The 25,122-nt window shown below is 35.9% G+C and overlaps 1 protein-coding gene across 1 annotated transcript in view; it reads left to right on the top strand.

Moving 5' to 3' along the window:
- The window catches only part of MAGI2 (membrane associated guanylate kinase, WW and PDZ domain containing 2), an 836,940-nt gene that overhangs the window by 553,106 nt on the left and 258,712 nt on the right, over positions 1-25,122 (top strand). Inside the window, exon 6 of the mRNA XM_045564147.1 lies at positions 23,792-23,849. Coding sequence (XP_045420103.1) covers positions 23,792-23,849 — 58 coding nt within the window. The remainder of the gene's footprint in view (positions 1-23,791; positions 23,850-25,122) is intronic.

The following is a 25,122-nucleotide window of genomic DNA, read 5'->3' as shown; positions in this document are numbered from 1 at the left end:
TTTGTTGCTGTCATCGTTGTTGTTTGGTTTGGTTTGGGTTTTTTTTGAGACAAGGTCTTGCTTTGTTGCTCAGGCTACAGTGCAGTGGCATCATCATAGCTCACTGCAACCTCCTGGTCTCAAGCGATCTTCCTGTCTCACCCTCCCAAGTAGCTGGGACAAGAGGCACATGCCACCATGCCCAGCTAATTTTTTAGAGTATTTGTAGTGGGGTATGATTTATCTGATCTGTACTATTCTAAAATCACTTTGCTATGTGGAGATATATATCTATGTGGAGATTATATTTTATGCTGTCTATCTTAAAATTCATCTTAAAGAGTCATCGTAAAAGTACTGGTGCATCCTTTCTAAATTCTCCTATAGGCTAATTTATTCAGTTACTGTTTCCTGAGTACCTACTGTCTTCCTGGCACTGGAATAGACCTGGAGATTCAATAATGACAAGCTTATGGTTTCTACACCCGAAAACATACTGCCTCATAGAAAAGATTTTGCTCTGTGTTCCACAGACAGTTAATATTGTTCACATTGTCTGCCTTCTTGTAAGAATCAACATGACTTTCCATGAACTTTTCACAGATCTTGGATGTCTATTTTTAGTCTCATGCTATCTTCCTCCATCTATTTTATACAAAAGAAACGTTTAAGACATATCTCTATTTTCATCACATTCTTGCCATTCTTTTCAATTTCATGATAAATCTTCCAAGTGTTTTTTTAGTAAGAACATTGAATTTATAGTAGAGAATAGAAAAGAAATAACACCTGTATAGAACTTTTCTCATAGAGTGGCATTCCAAGTTAATTCAATGTTGGAATTATATTAAGTAAACTGGAAAAATGTCTATCATCTCAATCACAGACTAGAGTATCTGCATTGGTTCATTTCTACCTCTTCCCCATAATGTACTGCAAAGTGCACAAAGTGCAGACTTGCCCCCTCAGACTGCTGTTCAAATGCCCTATTGCTTGTGGATGCTGTCTGACCTCAAGGATCTGGGTGAAGGTGAGGGAATTCTGTGGGCGGAACACTGGGAAAGATGCCAAAAGCTGGAGGAAACACCAATTTTCTGTTGGGATTGAATCTCAGTAAGCATGAGGCTGGAGCTTTCTCTGCATTTTTTGACCATTTGTTTCATTTCCTCCTTTTCCTTCTTTTTTCATTGGGCTTTATAATTTTAAGGATTTTTTTTTCAATCTGTTGCCCTCACTATCTCCTATTCCCTTTATTTTATCTGCACTTATTTTTTGTTTTCTCTTTTGTTTTTCCCATAATGCAAGAGTGACTTGCATTAAACAAGAATCAGTACAGGACCTATCTGTGAAAATCTTCTTTAAAGTTGAAGAAAAGGCAAGATAGCTTTCTGAAGTTTTATTCCCCTTGAAGCCAAGAATATGTTTAAATATATTATTATCCTTAAAAGAAGTGGCATTTTCACCGTGGAACATTTTGGAAACAATTGTATATTGTATCTTAAAGATCCAGCATTCTTATAGATCAAGTGCTGGTTAATGGGAATACCTTAGACTTTCTCTCACCTTTGTGAAAAGAACTTTTTGTTACTAATAAAGTTAGCTAAAGTGTGGCTATGGAAATCTTTCACATTTCATAAGTGATATGTGTTCTTTTCATGCCTGCCGTCATATATATCAAGGACTTACTTGGGGTAAAGTCTAGATGCTGGAAATACAAAGATCATTGAGAAATAGAAATGCAGTGATCAATTGTGTGGTCTTCACAGCCCTCGCTGTCCAATGGTGGGAGAAAATGAGAAAATCAGCCATTAACCTACAAGTGTTAAAGGCCGTGACTGAGATTATAACTGAGTTATAAAAATATATAATACAAAAATATAGCACTGGCTATTTTGCTAAGAATGGTGGTCAGGAGATACTTTTTAAAAGGGAAATGTTGAGGTGAACCGTAAAGGACAGATAGGAGTTAGACGAAAGAAGGAGGTGAGAAGTGGGTTCCAGGCAGAGGAAACAACATGTGTAAAAGCCAAGAGTCAGGGGATTGCAAGGCAAAGTCTGAGGTTTGCATGGGAGAACAGATGCTCTTGGGAAGATGTGATCATGGCAGATCATGGCAGACCAACCCTGTGAGCCATTCTAGGAGTATAAGCTTTACCAGAAAGCAAAGGGAAAGGCACGAAAACTTTTCTAGTAGGGGAGGGAATGAATGGATTTGCATTTGTCCAAGATTCACTTTGGCAATAATAAGTAGGATGGTATGATGGTTAATTTTATGTATCCACTTGACTGGGTTAAGGGATGCCCAGATAGCTGCTAAAACATTATTTCTGAGCATGTCTGTGAGATGCTTCCAGAAGAAATAAGCCTCTCTCTTTTTGAGCTGGGTCATCCGTCTCCTCCTGCCCTTGGACATCAAAGCCCCTGGTTCTCAGGACTCCAGTCTTGGGTTGGAGTTATACTCTCAGTTCACCTAGTTCTCAGGCCTTTGGACTCAGACAGAATTATACCACCAATTTCCCTTGTTCTCCAGCTTTACTCTTTCCCTCTATAGAAAGATTTTTTTTTTTTATTTAAAAAAATCATTCATGTTTACCACCAGTTCCCCAGTTTAGTCTATCCTCTAAAGAAATGTCACACTTACAGACATTATATTCACATACTCCACAAACACTTTATTATGAATCTGTTAGGGTATATACTTACAAATATTTTGCTTCACTCTGTTTTATCCCTGAGGCAATGTCATGTGCATATTACTGTAAACAGAACAGTGAAGCAAGAGTGGAATACTAATGTCTTGCTAGTTACCAAATCTGTCATTTCTTCCTTGTCAATGTCTCTCACTTTTGTCCTTTCCTCACTTTACCCACTGTCATTATTATCCCATAATGGGATCCTAGTCACTTCCTGCCTGGGACACTTTGTCAGAGTTCTTGAGTCAAAAAAACAAAAACATATTCTGCTTGATTTATGCAGAAAATATATTTATTGAAAGACCGCTGGGTAGCTTACAGAGTCACAAGAAAGGTGGTAAATCCAGGCTTGGACAATGAGAAAAAACAAAGAGGGGTTCCATAGCCAGACTCCAGCCAAGGTCATCCCACAAGGACAGTGCAGTGAAGATACTGCTCTCTCTCACCAAACTGCCATAGCTGCCTGGAAAAACTCTGCTGCCACTGGAAAAAATTCTCCACTATTGCTGCTTTCCTGCATCACTAACTTCAGAGTCAAAATCCCAGCTAGTTGGGTCTGATACCCCAAACCTAGGCCAGATGCCCCAATCCCCGAGTTTTCAGGGAAAGCATGATCTGGGCTTTTCAACTTCTGTAGTGGGAGACAGAGCCCACCTTGCATTAAGACTTACACTGTATAGAATTCTCCAGATAACACAAAGGGTCAGCATCTGGTGAAACACACTTGTGTTTCATCCACAGAAACGGAGATGTCCCCTTGAATAACCAACTTACCTTCTGGTTCTATATCATTTACTAGTATATTCCAAGCACTGTCCTGGAAATGGACACATGCTACGTACTGATAATATAAATATCAGAAATACAAGTACCTGAAAAGTCTTTCCCCAAATATAGCTATTATATTTTTCCTCTTTTCTGACCCAAAAATTGTTCCCGATTACTTAAGACTCTCCAATGTTCAAAAAACATTTCATCAATTGATCTACATCTGTGGTCCCCACCCCCCAGCCCGTGGCCCAGTACCAGTTCAAGGTGCATCACTGCCTGAGCTGCCCTTCCCCCTCCTTTGACCCCGCCCCCAGCCTCCACCCTAGTCTGTGGAAAATTTGTCTTCCATGAAACTGGTCCCTGGTGCCAAAAAGATTGGGGACTGCTGATCTACATTATATTAATATATATAGTCTTTTCTGTTATTATTACTTTCTAGCATAAATTCTCCATTCCAACTAGGATAATTATCTTACAATTTACTGACATCACTTTTGCCCATTCTCTGCAAAAATATTTATACATCCCATCCACTTCTCTTCAGCTCTTCTCTGAACTCATCTTATTTTTTCTCCAAAATAGCACTCCACTTCTATCCTTTGCCTTCTTCATGATTCTACTTGAGAATTGGTGAGAGCCATGAAGCCATCTTAAATTATTATGGATATTATGGAATCACACAATATTTATGTATACTCATCATACCTGCATCTTCATTCATAAATATTCTTTATAGAGCCATTTCTACTTTTACCAGTAGATGTTTTTACCTCTCCAAGGAGATTGTAAATTATTCAGAGACAAGGATCATATCTTCTATTGTATCCCTTCTGTCTTAGCTCATTAAATGTAGAGTCAACACTGTGTGTCTGTGGAACAGCACATATGTCTAGCCAGTTTCAGCTCTCACTATGCACTTACAAGGAATGCAGGATCTTACATCCTTAGTTTGTTTCATTCTCTTCCATAATCACTAACCTCACGTAAATCTTATTTATCATTTTACAAATAATGCAAATTTCATATCACTGTGGAAATCAGCTATGGATGATTTGGCACAAATTCACAGTCATTACTAGAAATTACCTCAAGCAAATGCCCAGGTGATGCCAATAGTGTCATCTCTGTAGAGGAAGGGTAACATTAATATAAATTAAAAGAGTAAATTTCTGTACTATGCCATATAATCTTTTTATGTTTTGCAAAGTTAAAACTGAAAAGAAATGGGACTCATTTAAGATTCTGATTATTTTGTCATTGTCACAGAATGACATATTAATTGGGCAGTAAACTTGCAAAATGCCCTTGTGAATACAAACAAAATGTGTCTTTTGTAAATTAAGTAAAAAACAGATGTCTATTTCTCACACAAAGTTTCTTTTGGATGCTGTCAGAAGCAGTACTTTTTCAGAGAGTGAGTTTTGGCAGATGGCATTATAATTCAAATAAAATGAAATAGCCTTCCAAGTGCATCCGTATTTCCTTATTATATGAATGCCAGAGGAATTTTTAAAGTTTCTAAATGTTTCTCTCTGAATATTCTCATAAATATACCTTATGTTATTGCATAAATATTGAATATTAAATTATGACTCTTACCATAGCTGACATCAACCATATATTGATATCTTTCTGTATAACCAAAGCAGATATTTGCCATATCTGCTGATACAAGGAATACAGTACAAAAGGACTTGGAAATATTGAAGTAGAGTCCCGTTCAAGAGTGATGTGGAGAGAATTTCAGAGTTCTGGGGTATTCCTCATGAAGGGTGGATGCCTAACAGCTTTTTGGCACAGATGGCCAAGTCTTTCCTTGCATGTGGTTCCCCACATTTTCTTACTGATACTTAAAACATTAGGAATCCTAAGAAAGGACAGTCCAGAAGATTTATTTAAAGGGATTCCAGCACTGCCATCTCCCACCCTCAGCAAAAGAAGTTCTATTTACATCATTGAGAAAATTAATTTCCCCCTCATAGAGTTGTTATAAGGATCAAATCAGATGCTTCATGTAAAGCAACCATATATAAGATCAGTGTCTGCTACATAGTACCAATAAATTATATAAATTGCAGCTAATTTTAGTACTTCCTTGGTGCTAAATAACCGAGGTAAGGCAGGAAGGGATGTGGGAAATGTAAAAGAGAATATACTAGGTACGCTGTGATAGGAACATAAATAGCACTATTGAAATTAAATGCCTTTTTTTTCAATATAGAGTAAACCCCCTCAGAAGAATCATGAGATAAATATTGTCTCATATTTCACAGCACAGCTCAAGGGGCACTTTTCTATAAAGCATCTACTGTCTACTCCAGTCTCCATTATAAATGGCCATTCCTTCATTTGAGCACCTGTACATAACTTTAGCATAACTTGTCCAACTCACACATGTGAGACAACCTACATGTGGGCCTCCCCATAACCACATGCAGTGACCTCCTTTACACAGAAAACTGTGAGTCCATAGCTCTTAGCACAGTATTCAATAAATTGAATAAATGAATATAAATTTTATAATGTTTAAATATGGAATTATCAGTGAATAAAATCAAATAAAGAACTCTGATCCCTGTCTTTCTTTATTATTAAATAAAGCCTGATAGGAGAAATGGAAATGAACCAAATGGTATCTGAAAATCTCCTCCATTTCCCTTACTGTCTTAAGTATTCTATTGATTTGTATGTATTTTCCTAAAACATGTAATATTGAGTACCTTCATTTACAATAAATTCTATGTCTAGAGAATTTAAATATATTGCCCTTAGAAAAATAGTTTGAGAGAAAGTTGGGATCTGAGTGATTTTGTCTAGGTCTCAAATATGAAAGAATAAGTCTGAAACTATACAAAGTGGTGTTATTTGCAAAATTAAACTAAGAAAACTCTAAAATCTTGCAAGTATTATTCATTCATGGTGTTGTAAAATGTATTAAAGTGTAGTATTATTAGTCTGATTGTTAAAAGCACAAAATGTCCATATGGGGAAATAAAAGCTACTAAAAATCTGTGTTACCAGAAGCAATGTAACTAAACCTTTAATGCTTTCTTTTCATAGTCTTTGCTAAAACATTTTCTTTAATCCATATGTGCTTTTCTAACCCCCGTGTTAGGGCAATCAAAATGTAGGAAGTTAGCTTTATAGAATATGGCCAATATCAACTTTTTCTTCTGCCCGTTCATCCCAACCCAGCATACTTAGAAATATCTGAGACATGAAGCAAACACTTTCACCACAAGAATCCCCAACTGAATTAATTTATAAGGAACATAAAATTACAATAATGGTATTAGTGTTACTGGAAGCAAAAATTCCTTATGCTACCCAAATATCTATCTAGGGTTCTCTTCAGAGAAGGTATAGGACACTTGATCTTTTCCAGTGCCACAGTGGACACATAATCTCATTCACTCCTTTAACAAATGCCTGCGTTGAGCACCTAATAGTAGGTTCTGGGAACACAAAGATGAGTAAGAGATGCTCCTTGTCTTCAAGTTTCTCACCATGAGGGAGACAGAAAACAGATGGTCATAATGTATTCTTCAGAACTCAGTAGCAGTCCCTTTTCTCAATGGTATATTATATTCTTTCTGTGTCCCTCATTGTTTTCTCTTTTTCTTTGCTTCCCGTGGAGTCCCTTCCAGTCTGGCTTCTGGCATATGGTCCTACTGTGTTTTTCAACTCTCATCTCCCACTGTGGAACTTTCTAAATCACAGCAGTTTTAGAACTATTTAATTTGTATCTGTATTATATGGCTGAGTCTAATGTGTTAATTTTATTAACACTGATAAAGTAGCTTTCAGGTTCTTCAGCGTCTTTTATTTATTTTCCAAATGAGAAAATATTCTCTTTCTAGTACTGCAATTCGAAAACACAGATTTCATCTTTTACTTTCAAGTATTATCTCTGAGTAACAATAATTGATCTTTGAGGAGAAAATAGATTTTTTAATCACTTTAAATTTTTCTAAAAGAAATGTCACCTGATCAAAGAGAATGTTTGAATGAAAATATCATTATTATCTTAATTATAGTTGTTACTTCAAGGACTATATTTATAGTACTGGTGTGATTCTGATTTGTGAACTAAACAAAACAATTTTACTACTTGTTACTTCACGTTTTTTCTAATAAAAGGTCATACTATAATATCTTTGAAAAGAGTATATTAAATAGAGAATGATAATCAGGCAGAATTGTCTTTGTTTTCAGGTGGTTGTTTGTAATGGACTCCCGCTGAAACCCTTTGTACTGGGAGTGTCTGCTTTATAAATCAGGCCTCTTCTCCCAGTTGAGGCCAAATTGCTAAAGGTCTCTTTATTCTGACCCCTTCAAGCCAAGTTCCCATAGGAAGAAAAGAATGAAAAGTCTCCTCTTACTCAATACTTTTCCCGTTTTGATTTTCCACACTCAGTGTTACTATTCTTTTTCATATTTCAAATATTAATAGTTCCAGGAAAACTTTTTCTTCCAACAATTATGAGGCAAATGTGCTAGTGATTTTTACACACTAAATTTGGACCCAAGTTCCTTCATCACTCACTACTCCACCAAGTCCTACTGTTGGCTGCTGTTACAATTACTGCCACTGATGATGATGATAACAGAGCAACACAACAGCGGTAGCAGTAATCTCGGTAGTACTTGCTGTTGATTGAGTGCCGAGCATGTAGGGCACTCTACATTTCTATTCCTTGACGTTGTATAGAATAAAGAAACGGAGGCTTATCCAAGGAAACCCAACATTCAGATCAGATTTGTCTAACACCAAAGCCAGTAATATACTTGTCAAATATATTTACTTAAATATTTAACTTGATTTTTATTTAATGCTAGTATACCCAGGTTGTTATTTGCAAACTACAACTTAGATGTAAGAAAGGATTTTGGTTTTGATTTTATGTAACTAATATCATCTTGCCTTGGAGGCTTCATTGCTGGTGAGATGGATGGTGAGAAGACTTAAGCTTTCCAATGAAAGATCTGTCTGTCTCTTTTAGCTTAAATCAAGGATTATGTGAGGGCAGGAGTGCAAATATTCTGTCAATTTTAAGGCTCAAATTCCCAGGCTTTTTCTCCAATGTATCTCTCCTCTGTTTCTCCATCCAAGATGGCACTAAGTAGTAAGGGGAATGGGTAATCCTGTGGTGATGAGGGTGGGTCGTGGTATGCCTGCTGTTTTCTATCTTTACTGGTCTCGGCTGCAGTAAGGCTTACACCTGTTCAAGTTACAGTGCTTCCCTTTTGCCAAGGGTTGTAAGGACTCCACACCCTGAGTCCTCACCTCCAAATCTTACTGCCAGCCAAGGCAATGAATGTCACACATTGATTCTTCAATCCCTGTCTTTACATTCTCACTTGAGCAGGCCCAAATCCCCTAAAATAAATGACTGCTTAAATAGGAGGAAAGCCACACACAAGAAATTATGAAAAAGTATGTTAATATGTTTAAAAAAGTATTGTTACTCTTTATACTAGCATACCAATTTATATGCCCTGGGTGTATCAGGGTCGATTCTGAAAAAGCAAACTCAGAAGAATCTGAGCACAACTTTAAAATGTAGCCTAAGACCTTGACCCAGTAATTATATCAGTTAATAGCAATTTAGTTGGTGATGTTCTGTACACAAATCAGTATTTTCAGTGCTTTTTGCCTCTAAAGGCCCTTTATAGCCCTTCAGAACTCTCTGTGTGCTTACTCTGCCTGGTAACAGTGCTGTGGAATGGTTTGAATTTTCACACATAGAGTCTCCCAAAGTTGCTGAGTCCTACATCACATCACACTGTCACTGCTCAGTATGATACACACACAGTCCAGTTGTTGCCACAGATACAAATCACAGTTCCATTTGCGCCTTTAACATTTCCTGAAAGCCTGGCATATAAGTTAGACAAGCCTACAGGGCAGCCTAATTTGTGGGATTGACTGGCTTTTACATGCCAGGTAACTGAAGCTGAGAGACTCTGACAGCTTTATGAAGGTAATATTTTTCACTGGGGTGAAGAGCTCTCCAAGAATTTTCCCTGTGTTCTAGGCATTGGGATACATTGCAGGCACAGCAGGTGTCATATTGTCTATTCCAGACCTCTCTATATTTTGTGGATTTCTTTCTGTGGGGAACATTAGGAAATCTCACCTGCAGTTTTTTCCACATTCCTTTGTTTCTTTCTACCCAGAAGCAAAGCAGTAATGCAATGCATGCTGTTAATTCCAAATCCTCTTTTTTTTGCTTTACTATATGTATCTCACTGTTGTATTTTATAATTTTGTCAAAAGGGATTTTATGTTCTATCAGGAAGAGATTGCATTTCCTATTCCTGATATCTAATTAGCCCTTCTGTCCGAGAATGTTGCAGAGGTGAGACAGAGCTGAACAGGCAAAGATTCATATAAATTGCTGTGGCCAGGTCTTTGGAATAAATATTCTGTCCTCTGTGCTTGGTGCTTACTATTGGAAAGCATTGTCCTGTTTGTGTGTGGATCAGGAAATTCAGGATTTGTACTAAAATTGCACTGCTTCCATCTTGAAGCAAAATACCATATTTGAAAGTGGATGCTCATATATGAAGACAGACGCCAGTACATTGTGCATTGGTAGATATTTTGTTGCTTTTTATAGAGCTGGTATGATCATTCAAGATCAATTATATCATAGCTGAAGGTATATTTGTTACACTTACATCATTCATACTCCTCAAATTTAAAGATGCTTATGTCCTTTCAAGGCAATATTCGCTGCACTATATTGCCATGATGGAGGGAATTGTAATTTCAATATCTCCACTTGGGATCCAGCTACAATAATATGGACAGGAAATTATTTTGGTAAAGAACATTTGAACAACCCTACATACACATCTGGCTATATAAATATAATTTAATTGTTGAATTTGGACATTACTGTCATTAAATTTTAATAGGCAGCAGTAGTGCCTTAGATTAATATCAAATAGGGAGTCAGAAATCTCATTGTTATAGTTACACACTAACTAGACAGCCCCCTCTTTTTATGCCATGGGAAAAGAATTTCTCTCAACTCACATTACCTTTGACATTCTGCAATCTGTCTGTGATAGGTACAGCTAAAAATTATACATTATCTCCACCTGGGCCACGTATAAGAGAGAGCACTGTGAGTTTGGTCAACTTGTTCATTCTGTTAATATTTGAAAGCATTCCACAACACAAACCAAAAATATAGAAGCTTTCCTCTCTTCCTTCTCCTACCCAAATGATGTTGATAATTAGTAATTTTATTGATTTTTCTTTTTAAACATGGATATGGGTTACTTTTTTGTTTTAACAGAAAAACACAGTAGACTAGATAAAGTAGGTACTATGACAATGCCACGTCATCCCAATTTGACAAATGCACAGCTTGCCTGCGTATCTAAGCATGCAAGTCTCTTGGGATCCATGAATTTCATGGCAAAAGGAAAACTGATATTACCATTTGGTAGCATGTAAAATTGTCACGATACTGCTTATATCCAGTGTTGTGGAAGATGCTTCAGAAAGCATCATAGGTTTTGCTAATCTTATCTGCAAATTTTAGTTAGCAGCCCTAGGTTTGTGCTCAGGCTGATCCGTTTCACTGGTCTAAGTGGCATTTTAATTAAGCAGTGCTCTGAGACTGCATATTAAATAGAAAATGAAATTAGGGCCTATTTCTAAGTAGAATTCAGTTTGTCTAATATAATAAACAAAGGTAAATTATAAATTTCATCTTTCTAAATCCTTACTGTATTGATGTTAATATTCAGTTGGCTCCCGAGATTTTAAGCAGTAGGATTTTCTTGTCTGTGTCCAATTCATTACATTTGAAAAGACTACTCCAACAAAAAAATGATGTCCATTGTGTGAATTTATCCCCAAAATACACAATTGATAAATGTGTTGTTGACTTATTGTGTTAACATTATTTAAATCAATTGTAATGAATTATACCTATGAAATGGTACAACCTATGATTCGAAGCTCTTCAGAAACTAGCTCAGGGTTTAGTAGAGTGAAATATACCTGTACTTCTCCTAGTCACATATATCACAAATTGTAATGAATTAATAACTCTGAAATTATTCGTTTAATGGCTGGCTCTACCTGAAACTATCCAATCCATGGATGTTGTGACTTGTCGCTCTACCCTGAAGCCTAGCACAGTGCCTAGCTCAAAGTGGATTATCAAGAAATATTTCTTGAATGAAAAAAAGGGTCTCATATATTTCATGTTACATTATGAAAGATATGTTAAGTAATGCCATTGGTAATGAATTGCAAATTTTACTTAGACTAATACTTTGAACCACAAAATCATAGAATATGCTATAGAAAGTCAATCATCTGGGGACATAAAAAGAAAACAGCAAATACAACCACCACAAAAAGCATGGTGAAATGTGGCCATTTTCCTCAGCTGTTTCTCCTAAACCTTGTTTAAGATCTTCATTGATAAGGAGAAGTGGAGAATTAAAGCAAAATTGTGCCAGGCTCAGTGGTGTGTGCCTGTACTTCCAGCTACTTGGGAGACTGAGGCAAGAGGATCACTTGAGCTCAGGAGTTTGAAGGCAGCCTGAGCAGCAAAGAGACACCGCATCTCTAAAATAAAATATAAAATATTTTTTTTTTAATTTAAAGCAAATTTTGAATTTTTTTCCATTCATAACTTAGGTCTTCATCTTGACTTCCTGGAAAATGGTGGCTAAATTCTTAAAGCTGTCATTATTTATTAATTTTCACTTTGAGTCAATAATTAAAATATAGGTACAGTCCAATATAGAAGAGCATGTAATGAGCTATTTAGCTCCCAGTCCTTGCATCCTTCTGCCTTCCCAAGTGGGAGTTGCTTAATTCACTTAGCATCCTATAGAAAAGACTGACCTCACTGTAGAGGAAGATATTAAGGTTTAAGGACAAAGAAGTCTTTGGGCTCCTAACCTCCCCTGGACCAGATGTCTTCCCTCTTATGAGCCTATAGGCCAAGATTAACCTACTACTTTATCTGTAAACAAGACCTTGCAATCTGAAGCCAAAATGCCATTTCTGATCCCTGAAAGGTAGCAAAACTCTGATAGAGTGTCCCTGCAGAAATACTTATTTCAGTCCCTAGACTTTTGTTGGCCTCCTGCTGCAATGCTTTTATGCCTGACACTCCACTGACCAAACCCAATGCCCAGTGTCTACAATAGTTCCGAGATCCTGTTAGGATTACCTGTTATGATCACCCCATCCCCAGCTAGTGCCACTCTCACCACTGGGGGGCCAGAGCACAAGCCCACCCAGTCCATCCTTGTCCCCCAATTCCAAGACAGAGCACATAGCCCAGGGTTCTGGGGATTGCCTAACCCAAGCCACCACCTCAGACACCTGAGTACTGTTCCCTGGGGAACCTAACCTCCTGGCTGCTACCACCTCAGCAAGCTCCTACCTACAAGTGCCACCTGCAGGCCTAGAGACTGGCCCACCCAGCCCATTACAGCCACCACCAACATTAATACACACCACTTGGGACCCAGAGAATTGTCCCATCACTGCTACTGCTATCATCCATGCCATGCTGGACTACCCTAGAGCCCAAGAACTCACCCACCCACCCACCTGGTTCCCTGCTGCCACTACCAGCATCCAAGCAAGCCATGTAGAGGTCCAAGAATCAGCCTGCTAGTAACCAAAAACAGAGGTGCCAGTGTACACCACCCTGGGACGCAAAGATAGGCACAGTCAGCCCATCACTGCTACCACTGGGGCCTGAAGACAGGCCCCTCTGACATCCTAGTCCCCAGTACCAATTCACCAGAGCCTCCACTAATAACTGTACCCTAACATGCTGAGGAAATCACAGATGCCACTATCACTTTTTAAAGCCAAAAAAATCATACAGAGACTATACTACTGCATGCACTCAGAATCAAAGCCAAAGTATCCTACCCAGCCAACACCATAGATACATTTTCAGGAAAAAGACCTCCCCTATAAAAGTAAATTCAAAATTAGGAAGAAGTGACTGTTATATCAATGTAAGGACACAGGAAAAAAAATGAAAAAGCAAGGAAAGATGATACTTCCAAAGAAACACATTAGTTCTACAACAGTAGGCTCAATTGAAAAGAAATTTTGGAAATCCCAGACAAAGAATTCAAAATACTGATTAAAGCTCAGTGAAATAAAAGAGAATTCTGAAAAATAGTGCAAAGAAATCAGAGAATTCAGAATGTGAATGAGAAATTTACCAAAGAGATATATACTTTTAAAAAGTACCAAATAGAAATTCTGAAACTGATGAATTCATTGAAAGAAATACAAAATACATTTAAAAGCTTCAACAATAGATTAGATCAGGCAGAAGAAAAAAATCTCAGAACTTGAAGATAGGTCTTTTGAAAAAATCCAATCAGACAAAAATAAAGAAAAAGAATAACAAAGAATAAGCAAAGTCTTCACGACATTTGGGACAACATAAAGCAATTTGAATTATTGGCATCCCTAAGGGCAAAGAGACAAAGGATTAGAAAACTTATTTAACAAAATAATAGATGAAAACTTCTCAAGTTTAGCAAGAGACTTAGACATTCAGATAAAGGAGGCTCAGTGATCCCCAGGCAGATACAATGCAAAAACGTCTTCTCCATGGCACACTATAGTCTGTCTAAAATCAAAGATAAATAGTAAATCCTATGAACAACAAGAGAAATGCATCTAGTCACCTGTAAAGAACCCCATGAGACTAACAGCAGATTTCTCAGCAGAAACTTTACAGGCAGGAAGAAAATGAGATGATATATTTAAAGTGCTGGAAGAAAAATAAACTGTCACACAAGAAAACTATATCTAGGAAATTTATCCTGTATAAGTGAAAGAGAAATAATCTTTTCTAGACAAGCAAATGCTGAGGGAATTCATTACCACTAGACTGGCCTACAAGAAATGCTCAAGGGAGTCCTAAACCTGGAAGTGAAAGGATGATATGTGCCAACATAAAAATACAAAAAATTGTAAAACCTATTGGTAAAGCAAACACACAAAGGATGAAGAGAAAGGACTCAAATGATACTACCACAGAAACCCAACAAACCACAACAATTAGTAAAAGAAAAAGTAAGGAACAAAGAATATATAAAACAACCAGAAAACAATTAACAATATGACAGGAATAAAGCCTCACATCTCAATAATAACCTTGAATGTAAATGGACTAAATTCTCCACTTAAACAATATAGAATAGCTAAATGAATAAAAAAAGGTTTCAACTATATGCTTCTTACAAGAAACTCACCTTACCAGTAAAAACACATAAAGACTGAAAGTAAAGGGTTGGAAAAAGATATTCCACACAAACAGAAACCAAAAGCAAGCAGAAGTAGCTGCACTTACATCTGATACAACAGACTAATTCAAGAACAGTAAAAGAAAGACAAAGAATGTCGTTATATAATGATAAAGGGATCAGTCCAGCAAGAGGATATATGTATTCAACACACGATCACCAAGATTCATAAAGCAAATATTACTAGATCTAAGGAGAGAGTTAGACTGCAATACAATAGTGGGAAGTTCAACACCCTGCTCTCAGCACTAGACAGATCATCTAGGCAGGTGAAGCTGAAGCTGTGCCTTCCCAGGACTGCTGCCTCTTGTTCTGCTCACTTCCAAACCCCTTTCTTTCAATTCTCCATAGTTCTATGTCCTGGTCACCCAGGTCTGTTATAAGCATTTTTTCACTTGGGATGGAAATTTATCTTTCTGAGGGTGATTTTGTCTGTTTTCCCACCTCGCGCCACCCCTAGGTTCCTGGCCACCTCTCCTTCTTCCCACACACTTTCCACTGTGACACCTGCTGGCTGTGCTGGATTGGGGCATTTATGTCACTACTTACATATGACTTATGAAATTCATAGTATTTTATTTCTCCTAATTATGTTGTAGGTGTAGGTTATGGGCGGCTTTATTGCTCTCTTAGTATATATTTACAGTTTTTAGAGGGTAAGTAGAGAGGTTAAAATGTAGATGTCAGCCTTTACATTATAGGAGCCCAGGATATTTCAATAAGTATTTTTAAATGAATGATGATGATAGACAGATGGATGGATTAGCATAGGCTTATAGAAGTTAAGAGAGAACCAGAGATGCATATTTCAAAATCCTCAGCATATAGCTCCTTCCCAAATCTTTCTTTATAACCAGGCCTTTCTCCAGAGTGCTAGGAGAATAAAGACAGACATCTATTAGGTTCATCACCTATTGACCTTATAATGCAGCTTGCAAACTTAAATCAAAGAATACCCTTTCTAAGCCTTTACCAGACAACATCCTTTGTTATACCATACTTTCCTGCCACCATCACTTGTCGCCATCTCAAATAGATAGACCTGTCATATTTAAGTTAGCATTGCAGAAGTTCACATCTATATTTGACAGCTTTTTTCCAGCTAGAAAAGGGACCCTAAATACCCAAGATTTTTTTTAATTTCAGGATATTGTGGGGGTACAAACATTTTGGTTACAAGTTATGACTTTGCCTCACCCAAGCCAGGGTTAGAGGCGTGCCCTTCCCACCTACAATGCTTACCGCATCCATTAGTTGTGTTTACCCACCCCCCCCAACACTCAATGAATATTACTACCATGTGAGCACCTTAGTGTTGATCAGTTAGTACCAAATTGTTGGTGAGTACATGTAGAGCTTATTCTTCCATTCTTGTGATACCTCACTTTGGAGGATGGGCTCAAGGTCTCTATCCAGGATAATATAAGAGGTACTAGATCACCATTATTTTTTGTAATTGAGTAGCATTCCATTGTATACATAAACAATATTTTATTAATCCACTCATGGATTGAGGGGCACTTGGGTTGTTTCCACATCCTTGCAATAGTGAATTGTGCTGCCATAAACATTCGAGTGCAGATGTCTTTATTATAGAATGTCTTTTGTTCCTTTGGGTAATGCCTAGTAGTGGGATTGCTGGATCAAATGGTATTTCTATTTTTAGCTCTTTGAGGTATCCCCAAATTACTTTCCACAGTTGTACTAATTTGCAGTCCCACCAGCAGTGTAAGAGTGTTACTATCTCTCCACATCCTCGCCAGCATTTGTTGTTTAGGGACTTTTTGGTAAAGGCCATTCTCACTGGAGTTAGGTGATATCTCATTGTGGTTTTGATTTGCATTTCCCTAATGATTAGAGATGTTGAGCACCTTTTTTATATGTTTGCTGGTCATTATTCTGCCTTCTTTTGAAAAGTTTCTGTTCATGTCCTTTGCCCATTTATTGGCAGGGTTGTTTGATTTTTTTCTTGTTGATTTTTTTGAGTTCTGTGTAGATTCTTGTTATCAGCCCTTTATCAGATAACAGACTTAAACCTAAGGCATGAAACCTTAAGAATCCTAGAAGAAAATGTAGGGAAAACTCTTTCAGATATTGGCCGAAGCAAAGAATTTATGAAGAAGACCCCCAAAGCAATCACAGCAGCAACAAAAATAAATAAATGGGAACTGATCAAATTAAAAAGCTTCTGCACAGCCAAGGAAACTATCATTAGAGCAAATAGCCTACACAATGAGAGAAAATATTTGCTTTCTACACATCCGAATACCCAAAATATTATTGAGTACATATTTCTTCATGCATCAATATCTTTCAAGAAAACCTTATCCATTTTCTATTTAAATTTGGTAAGATGTGTTAAGCAATACATTTATTGGAAATTTTCTATGCAATTGTATCTTTCATCAACAACCAGTGCACAAAATCATGATCAATATTTTTAAAATCCATTAAATACTATGGTAATTAAATACCGAGGTTGAATCTACTTGATAACATGAATTAAATGCCATCACTGTGAAATACAACTCAGCTAGTTCTTCTTTCCACTAAAAGTAGTAAAGCTCCTATACCCAGAGTTCACAAACGAAGACTTCACAACCTGCATTTCTGTGGTATTGACTGGGTTCATGCTGTACAATATAGACAGTATTAGAGGAAGATGAAAGACAGTGAAACACAAAGGAACATTTTCTATTTTCACTTTTAGGTTTTTTAGTTTGTTCTTTGGTTTTGGTTTACTTGTTTATTTTCCTGAATGAATGGAATAAAGTTCTCTGGTAAAGAGGAGCAAGTTGGAGCTTTGATACACAGAAAAAGTCTGAAAGGATACATGCCTGCTCTTCTTTACTATGTGGGGGAATGGGACTGTGGTTAGCTTTCATTAATGTATGGATTTTGTTAAAACACAAGAATGTATTCAGGATTTACTTTTATAATAACATGCATTTTTGGATAAAGGAAAAAAGAGACAAAAGTATAATAGAATTTATTAGTAAGCAAAAAGTTCTCTTGTATATACTTTATTCTTACATAGGATCTTTTTCTTCCTTTTCCTCTTTAATTCTAAAAATATATTTCTTGTAAAAATTCATACTAAGGAATTCTAAAACTCCTGTAGACTACTTAGGAGCAAAAGTTGTATGACTTTTTCAGGAGTATTTAGTTATATTTCTCAATTTGTATACTAAGTACACAGCAAAAATCTAAAATATTGGATGAAAAGATTTTAATATGAGAATTAGCTATTACCATCTGGTAGACTATATACTATATTTTTAACCTAGGGAAACTTTGTATGTTTCTTATTTTCTGCTGTAATGTCATTACCTCAAAAACAATTAAAAAAGAACCTCAATATTTTTTTTTTTAAAAAAAAGGGCTAGTCAAAATAAAATAATATAGAATTGAAGGAAATTATCTCTCATTGTGGTTCCTGCCTCTGTCTTCAATATCTTAGTACCTTGCATGTTTCCTAAATTGGTTTGCCTTCCTGGCTTAGGAATGAATGTTAAGGTGGCCACCAGAATGGGCCTCTACATAACCTTACATCAATTAGCATAACTCATGCTTGCTATGGCCCATACATGACACTGCCTCTCAGGAAAGGAATGAACCTCACTCCAGATTTTGCACTCCTGTTATTGAATCTGTGTTTTCTAGGACTCAGGGGGCAGCCACACTTAAATGTAAATTTTGTATTTACCTAGTTTTTCCAGTGAGCCGAAAGATAGGACAAGAGAATGAAAATAAAAGGCATAATAGCAAAATTAAAAGTCATTTGGTTGGAAATATCTATTGAAAAAAATCAACACAATATAAAGAAAGAATATAAATGCAGAAATCCTACATTCTCATTTTGTTTAAAAATCCAATTCTATCCAAATGAATTCAGTGTTATATATATCTGATTGCACATTAATAACATGTGAGTAGAAGCTATCTAATTGATAGTGAAAGTAAGTGAACTAGCTTTTTTCAGTGTTTTCATTTTAAAGTTATTTTAGGTTTCCAAAAAAATTGCAAGAATAGTACAAATTGTTTCCACATACCTCTTACCTAGCTTCCCCTAAAGTTTATATCTTTCATAAGTATAATTATTGAAATGAGGAAATTAATATACATATAGACTATTAACTAATCTACAAACCTTATTTGAATTTTGTCCCTTGTCCCACTAATGTCCTTCTGGTATAAGATCCAGTCCATCATCCCATGATGCATCTAGTCATCATGTGTCCATAGTGTTCTTCACCCTGTGGTAAAACTTCAGTCTGTTTTTCTCTTTCGTGACCTTGACACTTCTGAAGAGTTCTGGCCGGTTATTTTATTAAATGTCCCTCCATTTGAGTTTGCCCTGTGTTTTCTAATGATCAAAATGAGTTAATTTGATTTTGCCAAGAATACTACAGAAATGAAGTTGTGTCTTTCTCAGTGCATGATATCAGAATGTTAATATCATTTTATTGATGTTAATCTCAGGCCAGAGCTATTGTTATAGATATCATTTACAAAGCATTAGATCATTGATTTGGAAGGTTAGAGAGGATCTGTTTCATGCTGTTGAAGTGTTTCTTCCTTATTTTGAAAGCTGTTTTTCTTTTAATTATAATAAACATGTTTGTGGCACCTCCCATGCATAGCTCTTTGACTGGAGGGGCTCTGTTATCTACCAGAAGGACCCAGCCCCTGGGCCATACTCGGTTAAGCTGTGAGCAGATTGTTAACCTGAACGGAGCCATCACATTGACTGGCCAAATGAATTATAATAACTTGGGTCTGTTTTGAAGAAAATGAACTGGGCCAATGAATTCTTTGAGGGGATGGGATATAGAATTGGGGAATTGAGAGCTCAAAGTAGTGATAGCAGCGCTTGAGGTAAAAAGTAACACAGAGCCAGGTATGAGATTAGCATTCCAGGACACATGCAAGATGAGCAAGTAGAAGTAGCCTATCGGTGGAAGAGAAGGAAGAATATACACAGAAAGAAAACAAACTGAGAGAAAGAGGCACAGACACACCAACATAAAGAATTTACTGTAGTTCAAAAGACAAAGACAATGAGAGACAGACAAAAGGGAGCCTTATGAGATATCTTGAGATATGGTATTCTAGGTTCCTTAATAGCTTTCCAATATTTGGGTCCCATTTCCATGAAAAATACAGTCTTTGCAGCTGGGTGCAGTGGTGCTTGCCTATAGTCCCTGCTACTCAGGGGACTGAGGCGGGAAGATTGCTTTAGCCCAAGAGCTCCAGGCCAGCCTGGGCAACTTAGCAAGACCTCATCTCGTAAGAAAAAAAGGAAAGAAATACTGCCCTTGGAATTTTACAAGTTTCCCATTTCCAACCTAAAAACTGCTTTTTGTGAGCTAGCATAAAGGAGTCTCAGTTTTCTGTAATGAAAATGTACCTCACTAACAAAATAAATAAATACAATGATATTTGGAAAGTGTCATTAAATTTAAAAAAATAGCATGATGACTGTGATAAAATCCAGGCAGAGCTAAGTGCCCATTTAATCTTTTGATTTTATTCCAGTTTTACAAAACTAACATGACTGACTACAAATTAATCTAGACTTTTGCACAGACTTTTGCAGGGTAGGAATATCTAATCACTGCATTTGCTTTGTGGTCCCATGGCCTGAAGAAAATCTCAATTAAAGCAGTTCTTATGCAGCATTAACCTTGCTGATCTCAAGTGTTTATTTTTCCCAGTTGCATAGTGTATGTTATTCTTTCATCAGTGTGACCTTAATCATCTGCAGATTTGTTAGCTATTGTTGAATACAGTATTCTAAATAACCTAGGACCCAAGAGCTCCAAGCTACATGCTTGCCTGATTGGGCAAATAGTACACTATTGAAATTCTTTTTCTCATTTGTTAGCTTAATTTAAAGAAGAAGTGATTGGTTTTTTAAAGCTAATTCAAGTCTAAGTAGCTTATTTTTTACAAAGATAATTTTTAACTTTCTTAACTGTTCACCATCTATGTACTCTTCAGTTTATAATGTTAAGAAGTTTATTTTATGACTCTCTTTTTATAAGTGAAGAAAAACTTGTGAACATTGTGGGTTTTCATTAGCATTCTAGCCTAGATCTATCTTTTTGCTTTACAAAGAAAGTATCTTTAAAGGTAATGTACAGAAACACACATGTGCACATGCATCAACACGTATTCACACATATATACCACACATACGCATTCATATATACACATACACACACACCTTGTTTAACATTGCTTATAGATTTTTACATTCATTCTGACATGATGAAGCAATGCTATAATACAAATAGAGCAATATATGTATCTATTATTGGTTTCTTATAACATCTTTCCATCAATCCCTGGAAATATTTAAAATGAATGACAGCTCTTTGTAACAGAAAGTTAGAGCCATGGTGTATCATTTTGTCTCAAAGTGTGAGTAGAGGACTACTAACAGTTGATCTGAAAATACAGGTGTTTTCAATATATAATTTTGCTTCAACATGAATAGTTTACTCTGGAAATATGAAACAAACAAGCAAACAAAATATATTCATATCTTACAATAAGCAAAGCAAATTCCCCCTAAAGTCCAAAGACTTTATGATGGTAAGTGGGAAAGTATGTAATAAATTTTTCCCAGGACCTTTGGCATTGTAAATCTGACAAAGATAAAGAATCAGTGAGCTCTGTACCTCTGTGATACATTGCTTAGAATGAGTAAGTTATTCATAAAAGAGTCAAAGATGACGAATAAGTAAAGGAATAGTTTATATTATAAAAGATAATTTTAAAAATTTGACCGTGAAATATTTCCATGAGACATTAGCATTAAGAAGTATGACTGTATCTGTAAGTTATCTATGTTAGGCTTTTACTCTTTATGTTATTGAACATGATTGTTCTTTGTGTTATTATAGTTGAAATGATATTAAATCTTTCATAAATATGTATCCATGTATTGAGCCATATGAATAATAAATATCCATAATATCAATTGCTATCCTCTGCATATTCTTTTACTTTAGCTGTTTGTAAAAGGCACTCAGTAGATACTTGTCTTCTTTTTAATAGCCAACTTCTCCAATAGCTTGGGGGATTTGGTGAAAACCATCTGGATAGTTATTCTCCTTAATCTAAACTAAGTGGTGTTTATGCTGTGTTAAACGGTTACTGAATTGGTATCTAAATTTGTTAAGATTACTGGAACTGGAGTACAGGGATTTTCAATCCTGAGTTGTTAGGATAAAATGAATTAGTACATGGAAAGTCCATCAGAACTTGAACCAAAGTTAATACTCCATAAAGGTTTGCTCTTATTATCATTCTGAAAGAAAGATTTCTTAAGGTGTTCTACAATTTGGTGTTATAAGTTTATTAAAGTGTTCCTGTTACTATGAATCATGTGTGTTTGGCTGCAGAATTATCCATGTGTTCTGTTATAGAGTGCTTCCCCAGCTCTGCTTAGAGTGTTGTGGGAAAGAAGGCATTTGTATCCTGTTAACTTTCTAAAATTGCAAAAACTCTAAATTCTAAAACCTATATGTCCCTAAAAGATTTGGATGAGGAATTGTGGATCTGTATTTAATTTGATGGCACAAAGGAATAAAAACACTCATATACTCCCAGTGAGATTATAAATTGGTACTCTTTTGTGGGTGGGAAGGTGGTAATCTGGCAACATATATCAAAACCCATAAAAGGATTTATGCCCTTTAATCCAAAATTCTATATCTAGGAATTTGTCATTACTAAATTATTAGAAGATGATAAAAGATTTAGGCTTTAGTAGGTCCAGCACGGACAATACGTGACAGGTAACATCTGAAAAGCCCCAAATGTTCAGTACTAGAAGGTGGCGGAATTACACAGCCTCTAGCCATACCACAGACCACTACTGTGTCACCTAAAAGTGATATTGTACAGTAGTACTCATTCACATTGAAAGATGTCCTTGATATTTGGTTTAGTATAAGTATAAGGCTATAAAAACTATGTACCATATGATGTAATTTCTTTAAAATTATTTGTATTAATATGCATAGAAAACCATTTGAGGGATATTCACTGTTAACAGTGGTTATCTCTGGATGACAGGATTGCAGATAATTCTGATTTTCTTTTTGTAGCTATGCTTTGTCTACAGTGACATATGTTACTATTATAATAAAACTTTTTTTCACTTAAACATAGCATTTAACTATGTCAATATATCTTGTTTCAAATTCTATATATCTAAAATTAATATCTATCAAAAATATATTCATATTTGTAGGCGTTAATAATTATAAATGCTCATTATATTTGGAAAACAATATTATAAAGCAAAGTCTAGTTTTCAGACACTGTATTTGCCTATTGTGGCATTTATAGTATTGTTGATATTTTAATGTGTTTGTATTAAACTTAGCCATGAAGAATTGGAAATATGAACTATACTGTCAAGGAAAGTATGTTCACAACTTTAGCCTTTATTTTTAAAATATGCCCAGAGAGTATATTGGCAGCATGCAAATTCTGACCCATGTGGGGTAGACAGCAAGCTAACTATCTCAAATAGTGGGGTATCAACTGAGAATTTATAATGTCTTTGTTTCAGTCCTCAGGAACAATTTGCTATCCTCAGAAAATATATTTTGAAAATATGATCTTTATCCTGAAATACTCCTTTAACAATAAAAATAAATAAGAGAACTGTATGCACTTTCAGGAAAGTGATTTGCCTTCTGTATTGCACTAAGTGGTGATAGCATGATGACGTGCCATCCTACTGCTTGGCATGGGATAAATGGCTAGACCCAGCAGTATATCTGCAGAGAAGAGAGCTCTGTGTTTTAACTGCCAATTTTCAAGTCAGTGCTTCTTATAGTTTCTACAATATGTGTCTGAAATTTGGTACTGACTCTGAATGCTTTATTCCACTTTGGTAGACCATTTCTGCAATCCATGAACAATTAAATTATATCACTTTTTATTGGAAATTGTGATATCTGTTCTTTATTTACTGAAAGAAATAACTCTTTATTTTTCAGAGCTTCCATATGGCTGGGAAAAAATCGATGATCCCATTTATGGCACTTATTATGTTGAGTAAGTCTCTAAGTGTGATATTAACTTGTTATTAATATGTTGTGAAATTATGTTAGTATTTCATTTATTGAGCATGTGTGGCTAACAGCCCCTTTATTTCCCTTTCATCTTACTTTGAAGTATCCACAAAGACTGTAGCAGCACTAGCTAGCTGTCTTCTGCTTCTCCAGCTGGCTAATTTGTCATTCCTTTCCTTTGACTCATGATTCTAAAACACCAATTGGAAAAGTGTGTTTCACACTGTCCTCTAAATGAGTGATAATTAAAGATATCGAAGTAAATGCCTTTCATTTTGCAATCTAAATGTTGGGAGCTGACTGGTTGTGCAAAAGAGATGTTCTATTTAACCAGATTTCAAAGTCAATTAAATGAATCAGCCATACTTTCCAGTTTAAGAATAAAATAAAATTTAGATTTTTTTCTCTCGTAGGACCTCATTTCAAATCAACAGTATTCTTTCAGTAGATTGAACTTTTATGTTACCTATTGGAGGTTGCATTGTGTTAATATATCTTATCTTGGTATGTATTATTCTTTCTGCATACCCTTTTATTCTGAATAAAAAACCTATTAGGGGTTAAATTATTTATACTTATTTTTCTTAGGGAAATCAAGTAATATTCATAATTTTCAAAAGTTAAATATCTGATTTATTTTTCCAGAACCCCTTCTTTTAATAGAGAATTTTTAAAAAAATCTTATCTATTATGTAATGTTCCTAAAGTTATTTGGGTGAATAACAAAGCCTGTATAATCCTGTGAGAAGTATATTACCCAAGAAATGCAGAGGTTGAAAAACAAAAAAACTTTTCCATTATTTATCAAGATCTTACTCTGTTTTCCCTAATCATATTCTGCTTAGCAATAATTATCTAGATGGCCAAGGGTTACAGATTGATGGCTTTAGTGTTAAATTGTTTTTGTAACAATATTCAAACAATTACTAAGCTTTCATTACATGTCAAGCCCTTTCTTGTGATGGATGCACAGAGAGGTAAGACCTGTGTACTTCCTGCCCTTGAGCATCTCCCTCTTGAGCACTTGTCTTGAATACTTTGACCCACATTTTCATTTGGAAAAGCCCGTTTTGGCCCTACAGACAGTCACTTCCAGATTCACAGTCAAGGTGAATTCAGCTCATTTGCCGAGTGCAATCTTCTGACATAGTATCTCACATCTAATGTCATGTGGATACTCAGTAGATACAAAAGTAAGATAAACACATAGAGGTATCTCTAATCACAAAAATAAAAAGGAAATCATTTATAAATAG

This window comes from Lemur catta, chromosome 11, assembly GCF_020740605.2.
Source record: "Lemur catta isolate mLemCat1 chromosome 11, mLemCat1.pri, whole genome shotgun sequence".
Classification (NCBI taxonomy): domain Eukaryota; kingdom Metazoa; phylum Chordata; class Mammalia; order Primates; family Lemuridae; genus Lemur; species Lemur catta.
Note: the sequence above shows the minus strand (reverse complement) of the source record. Positions and strands in the feature narration are given on the sequence as shown.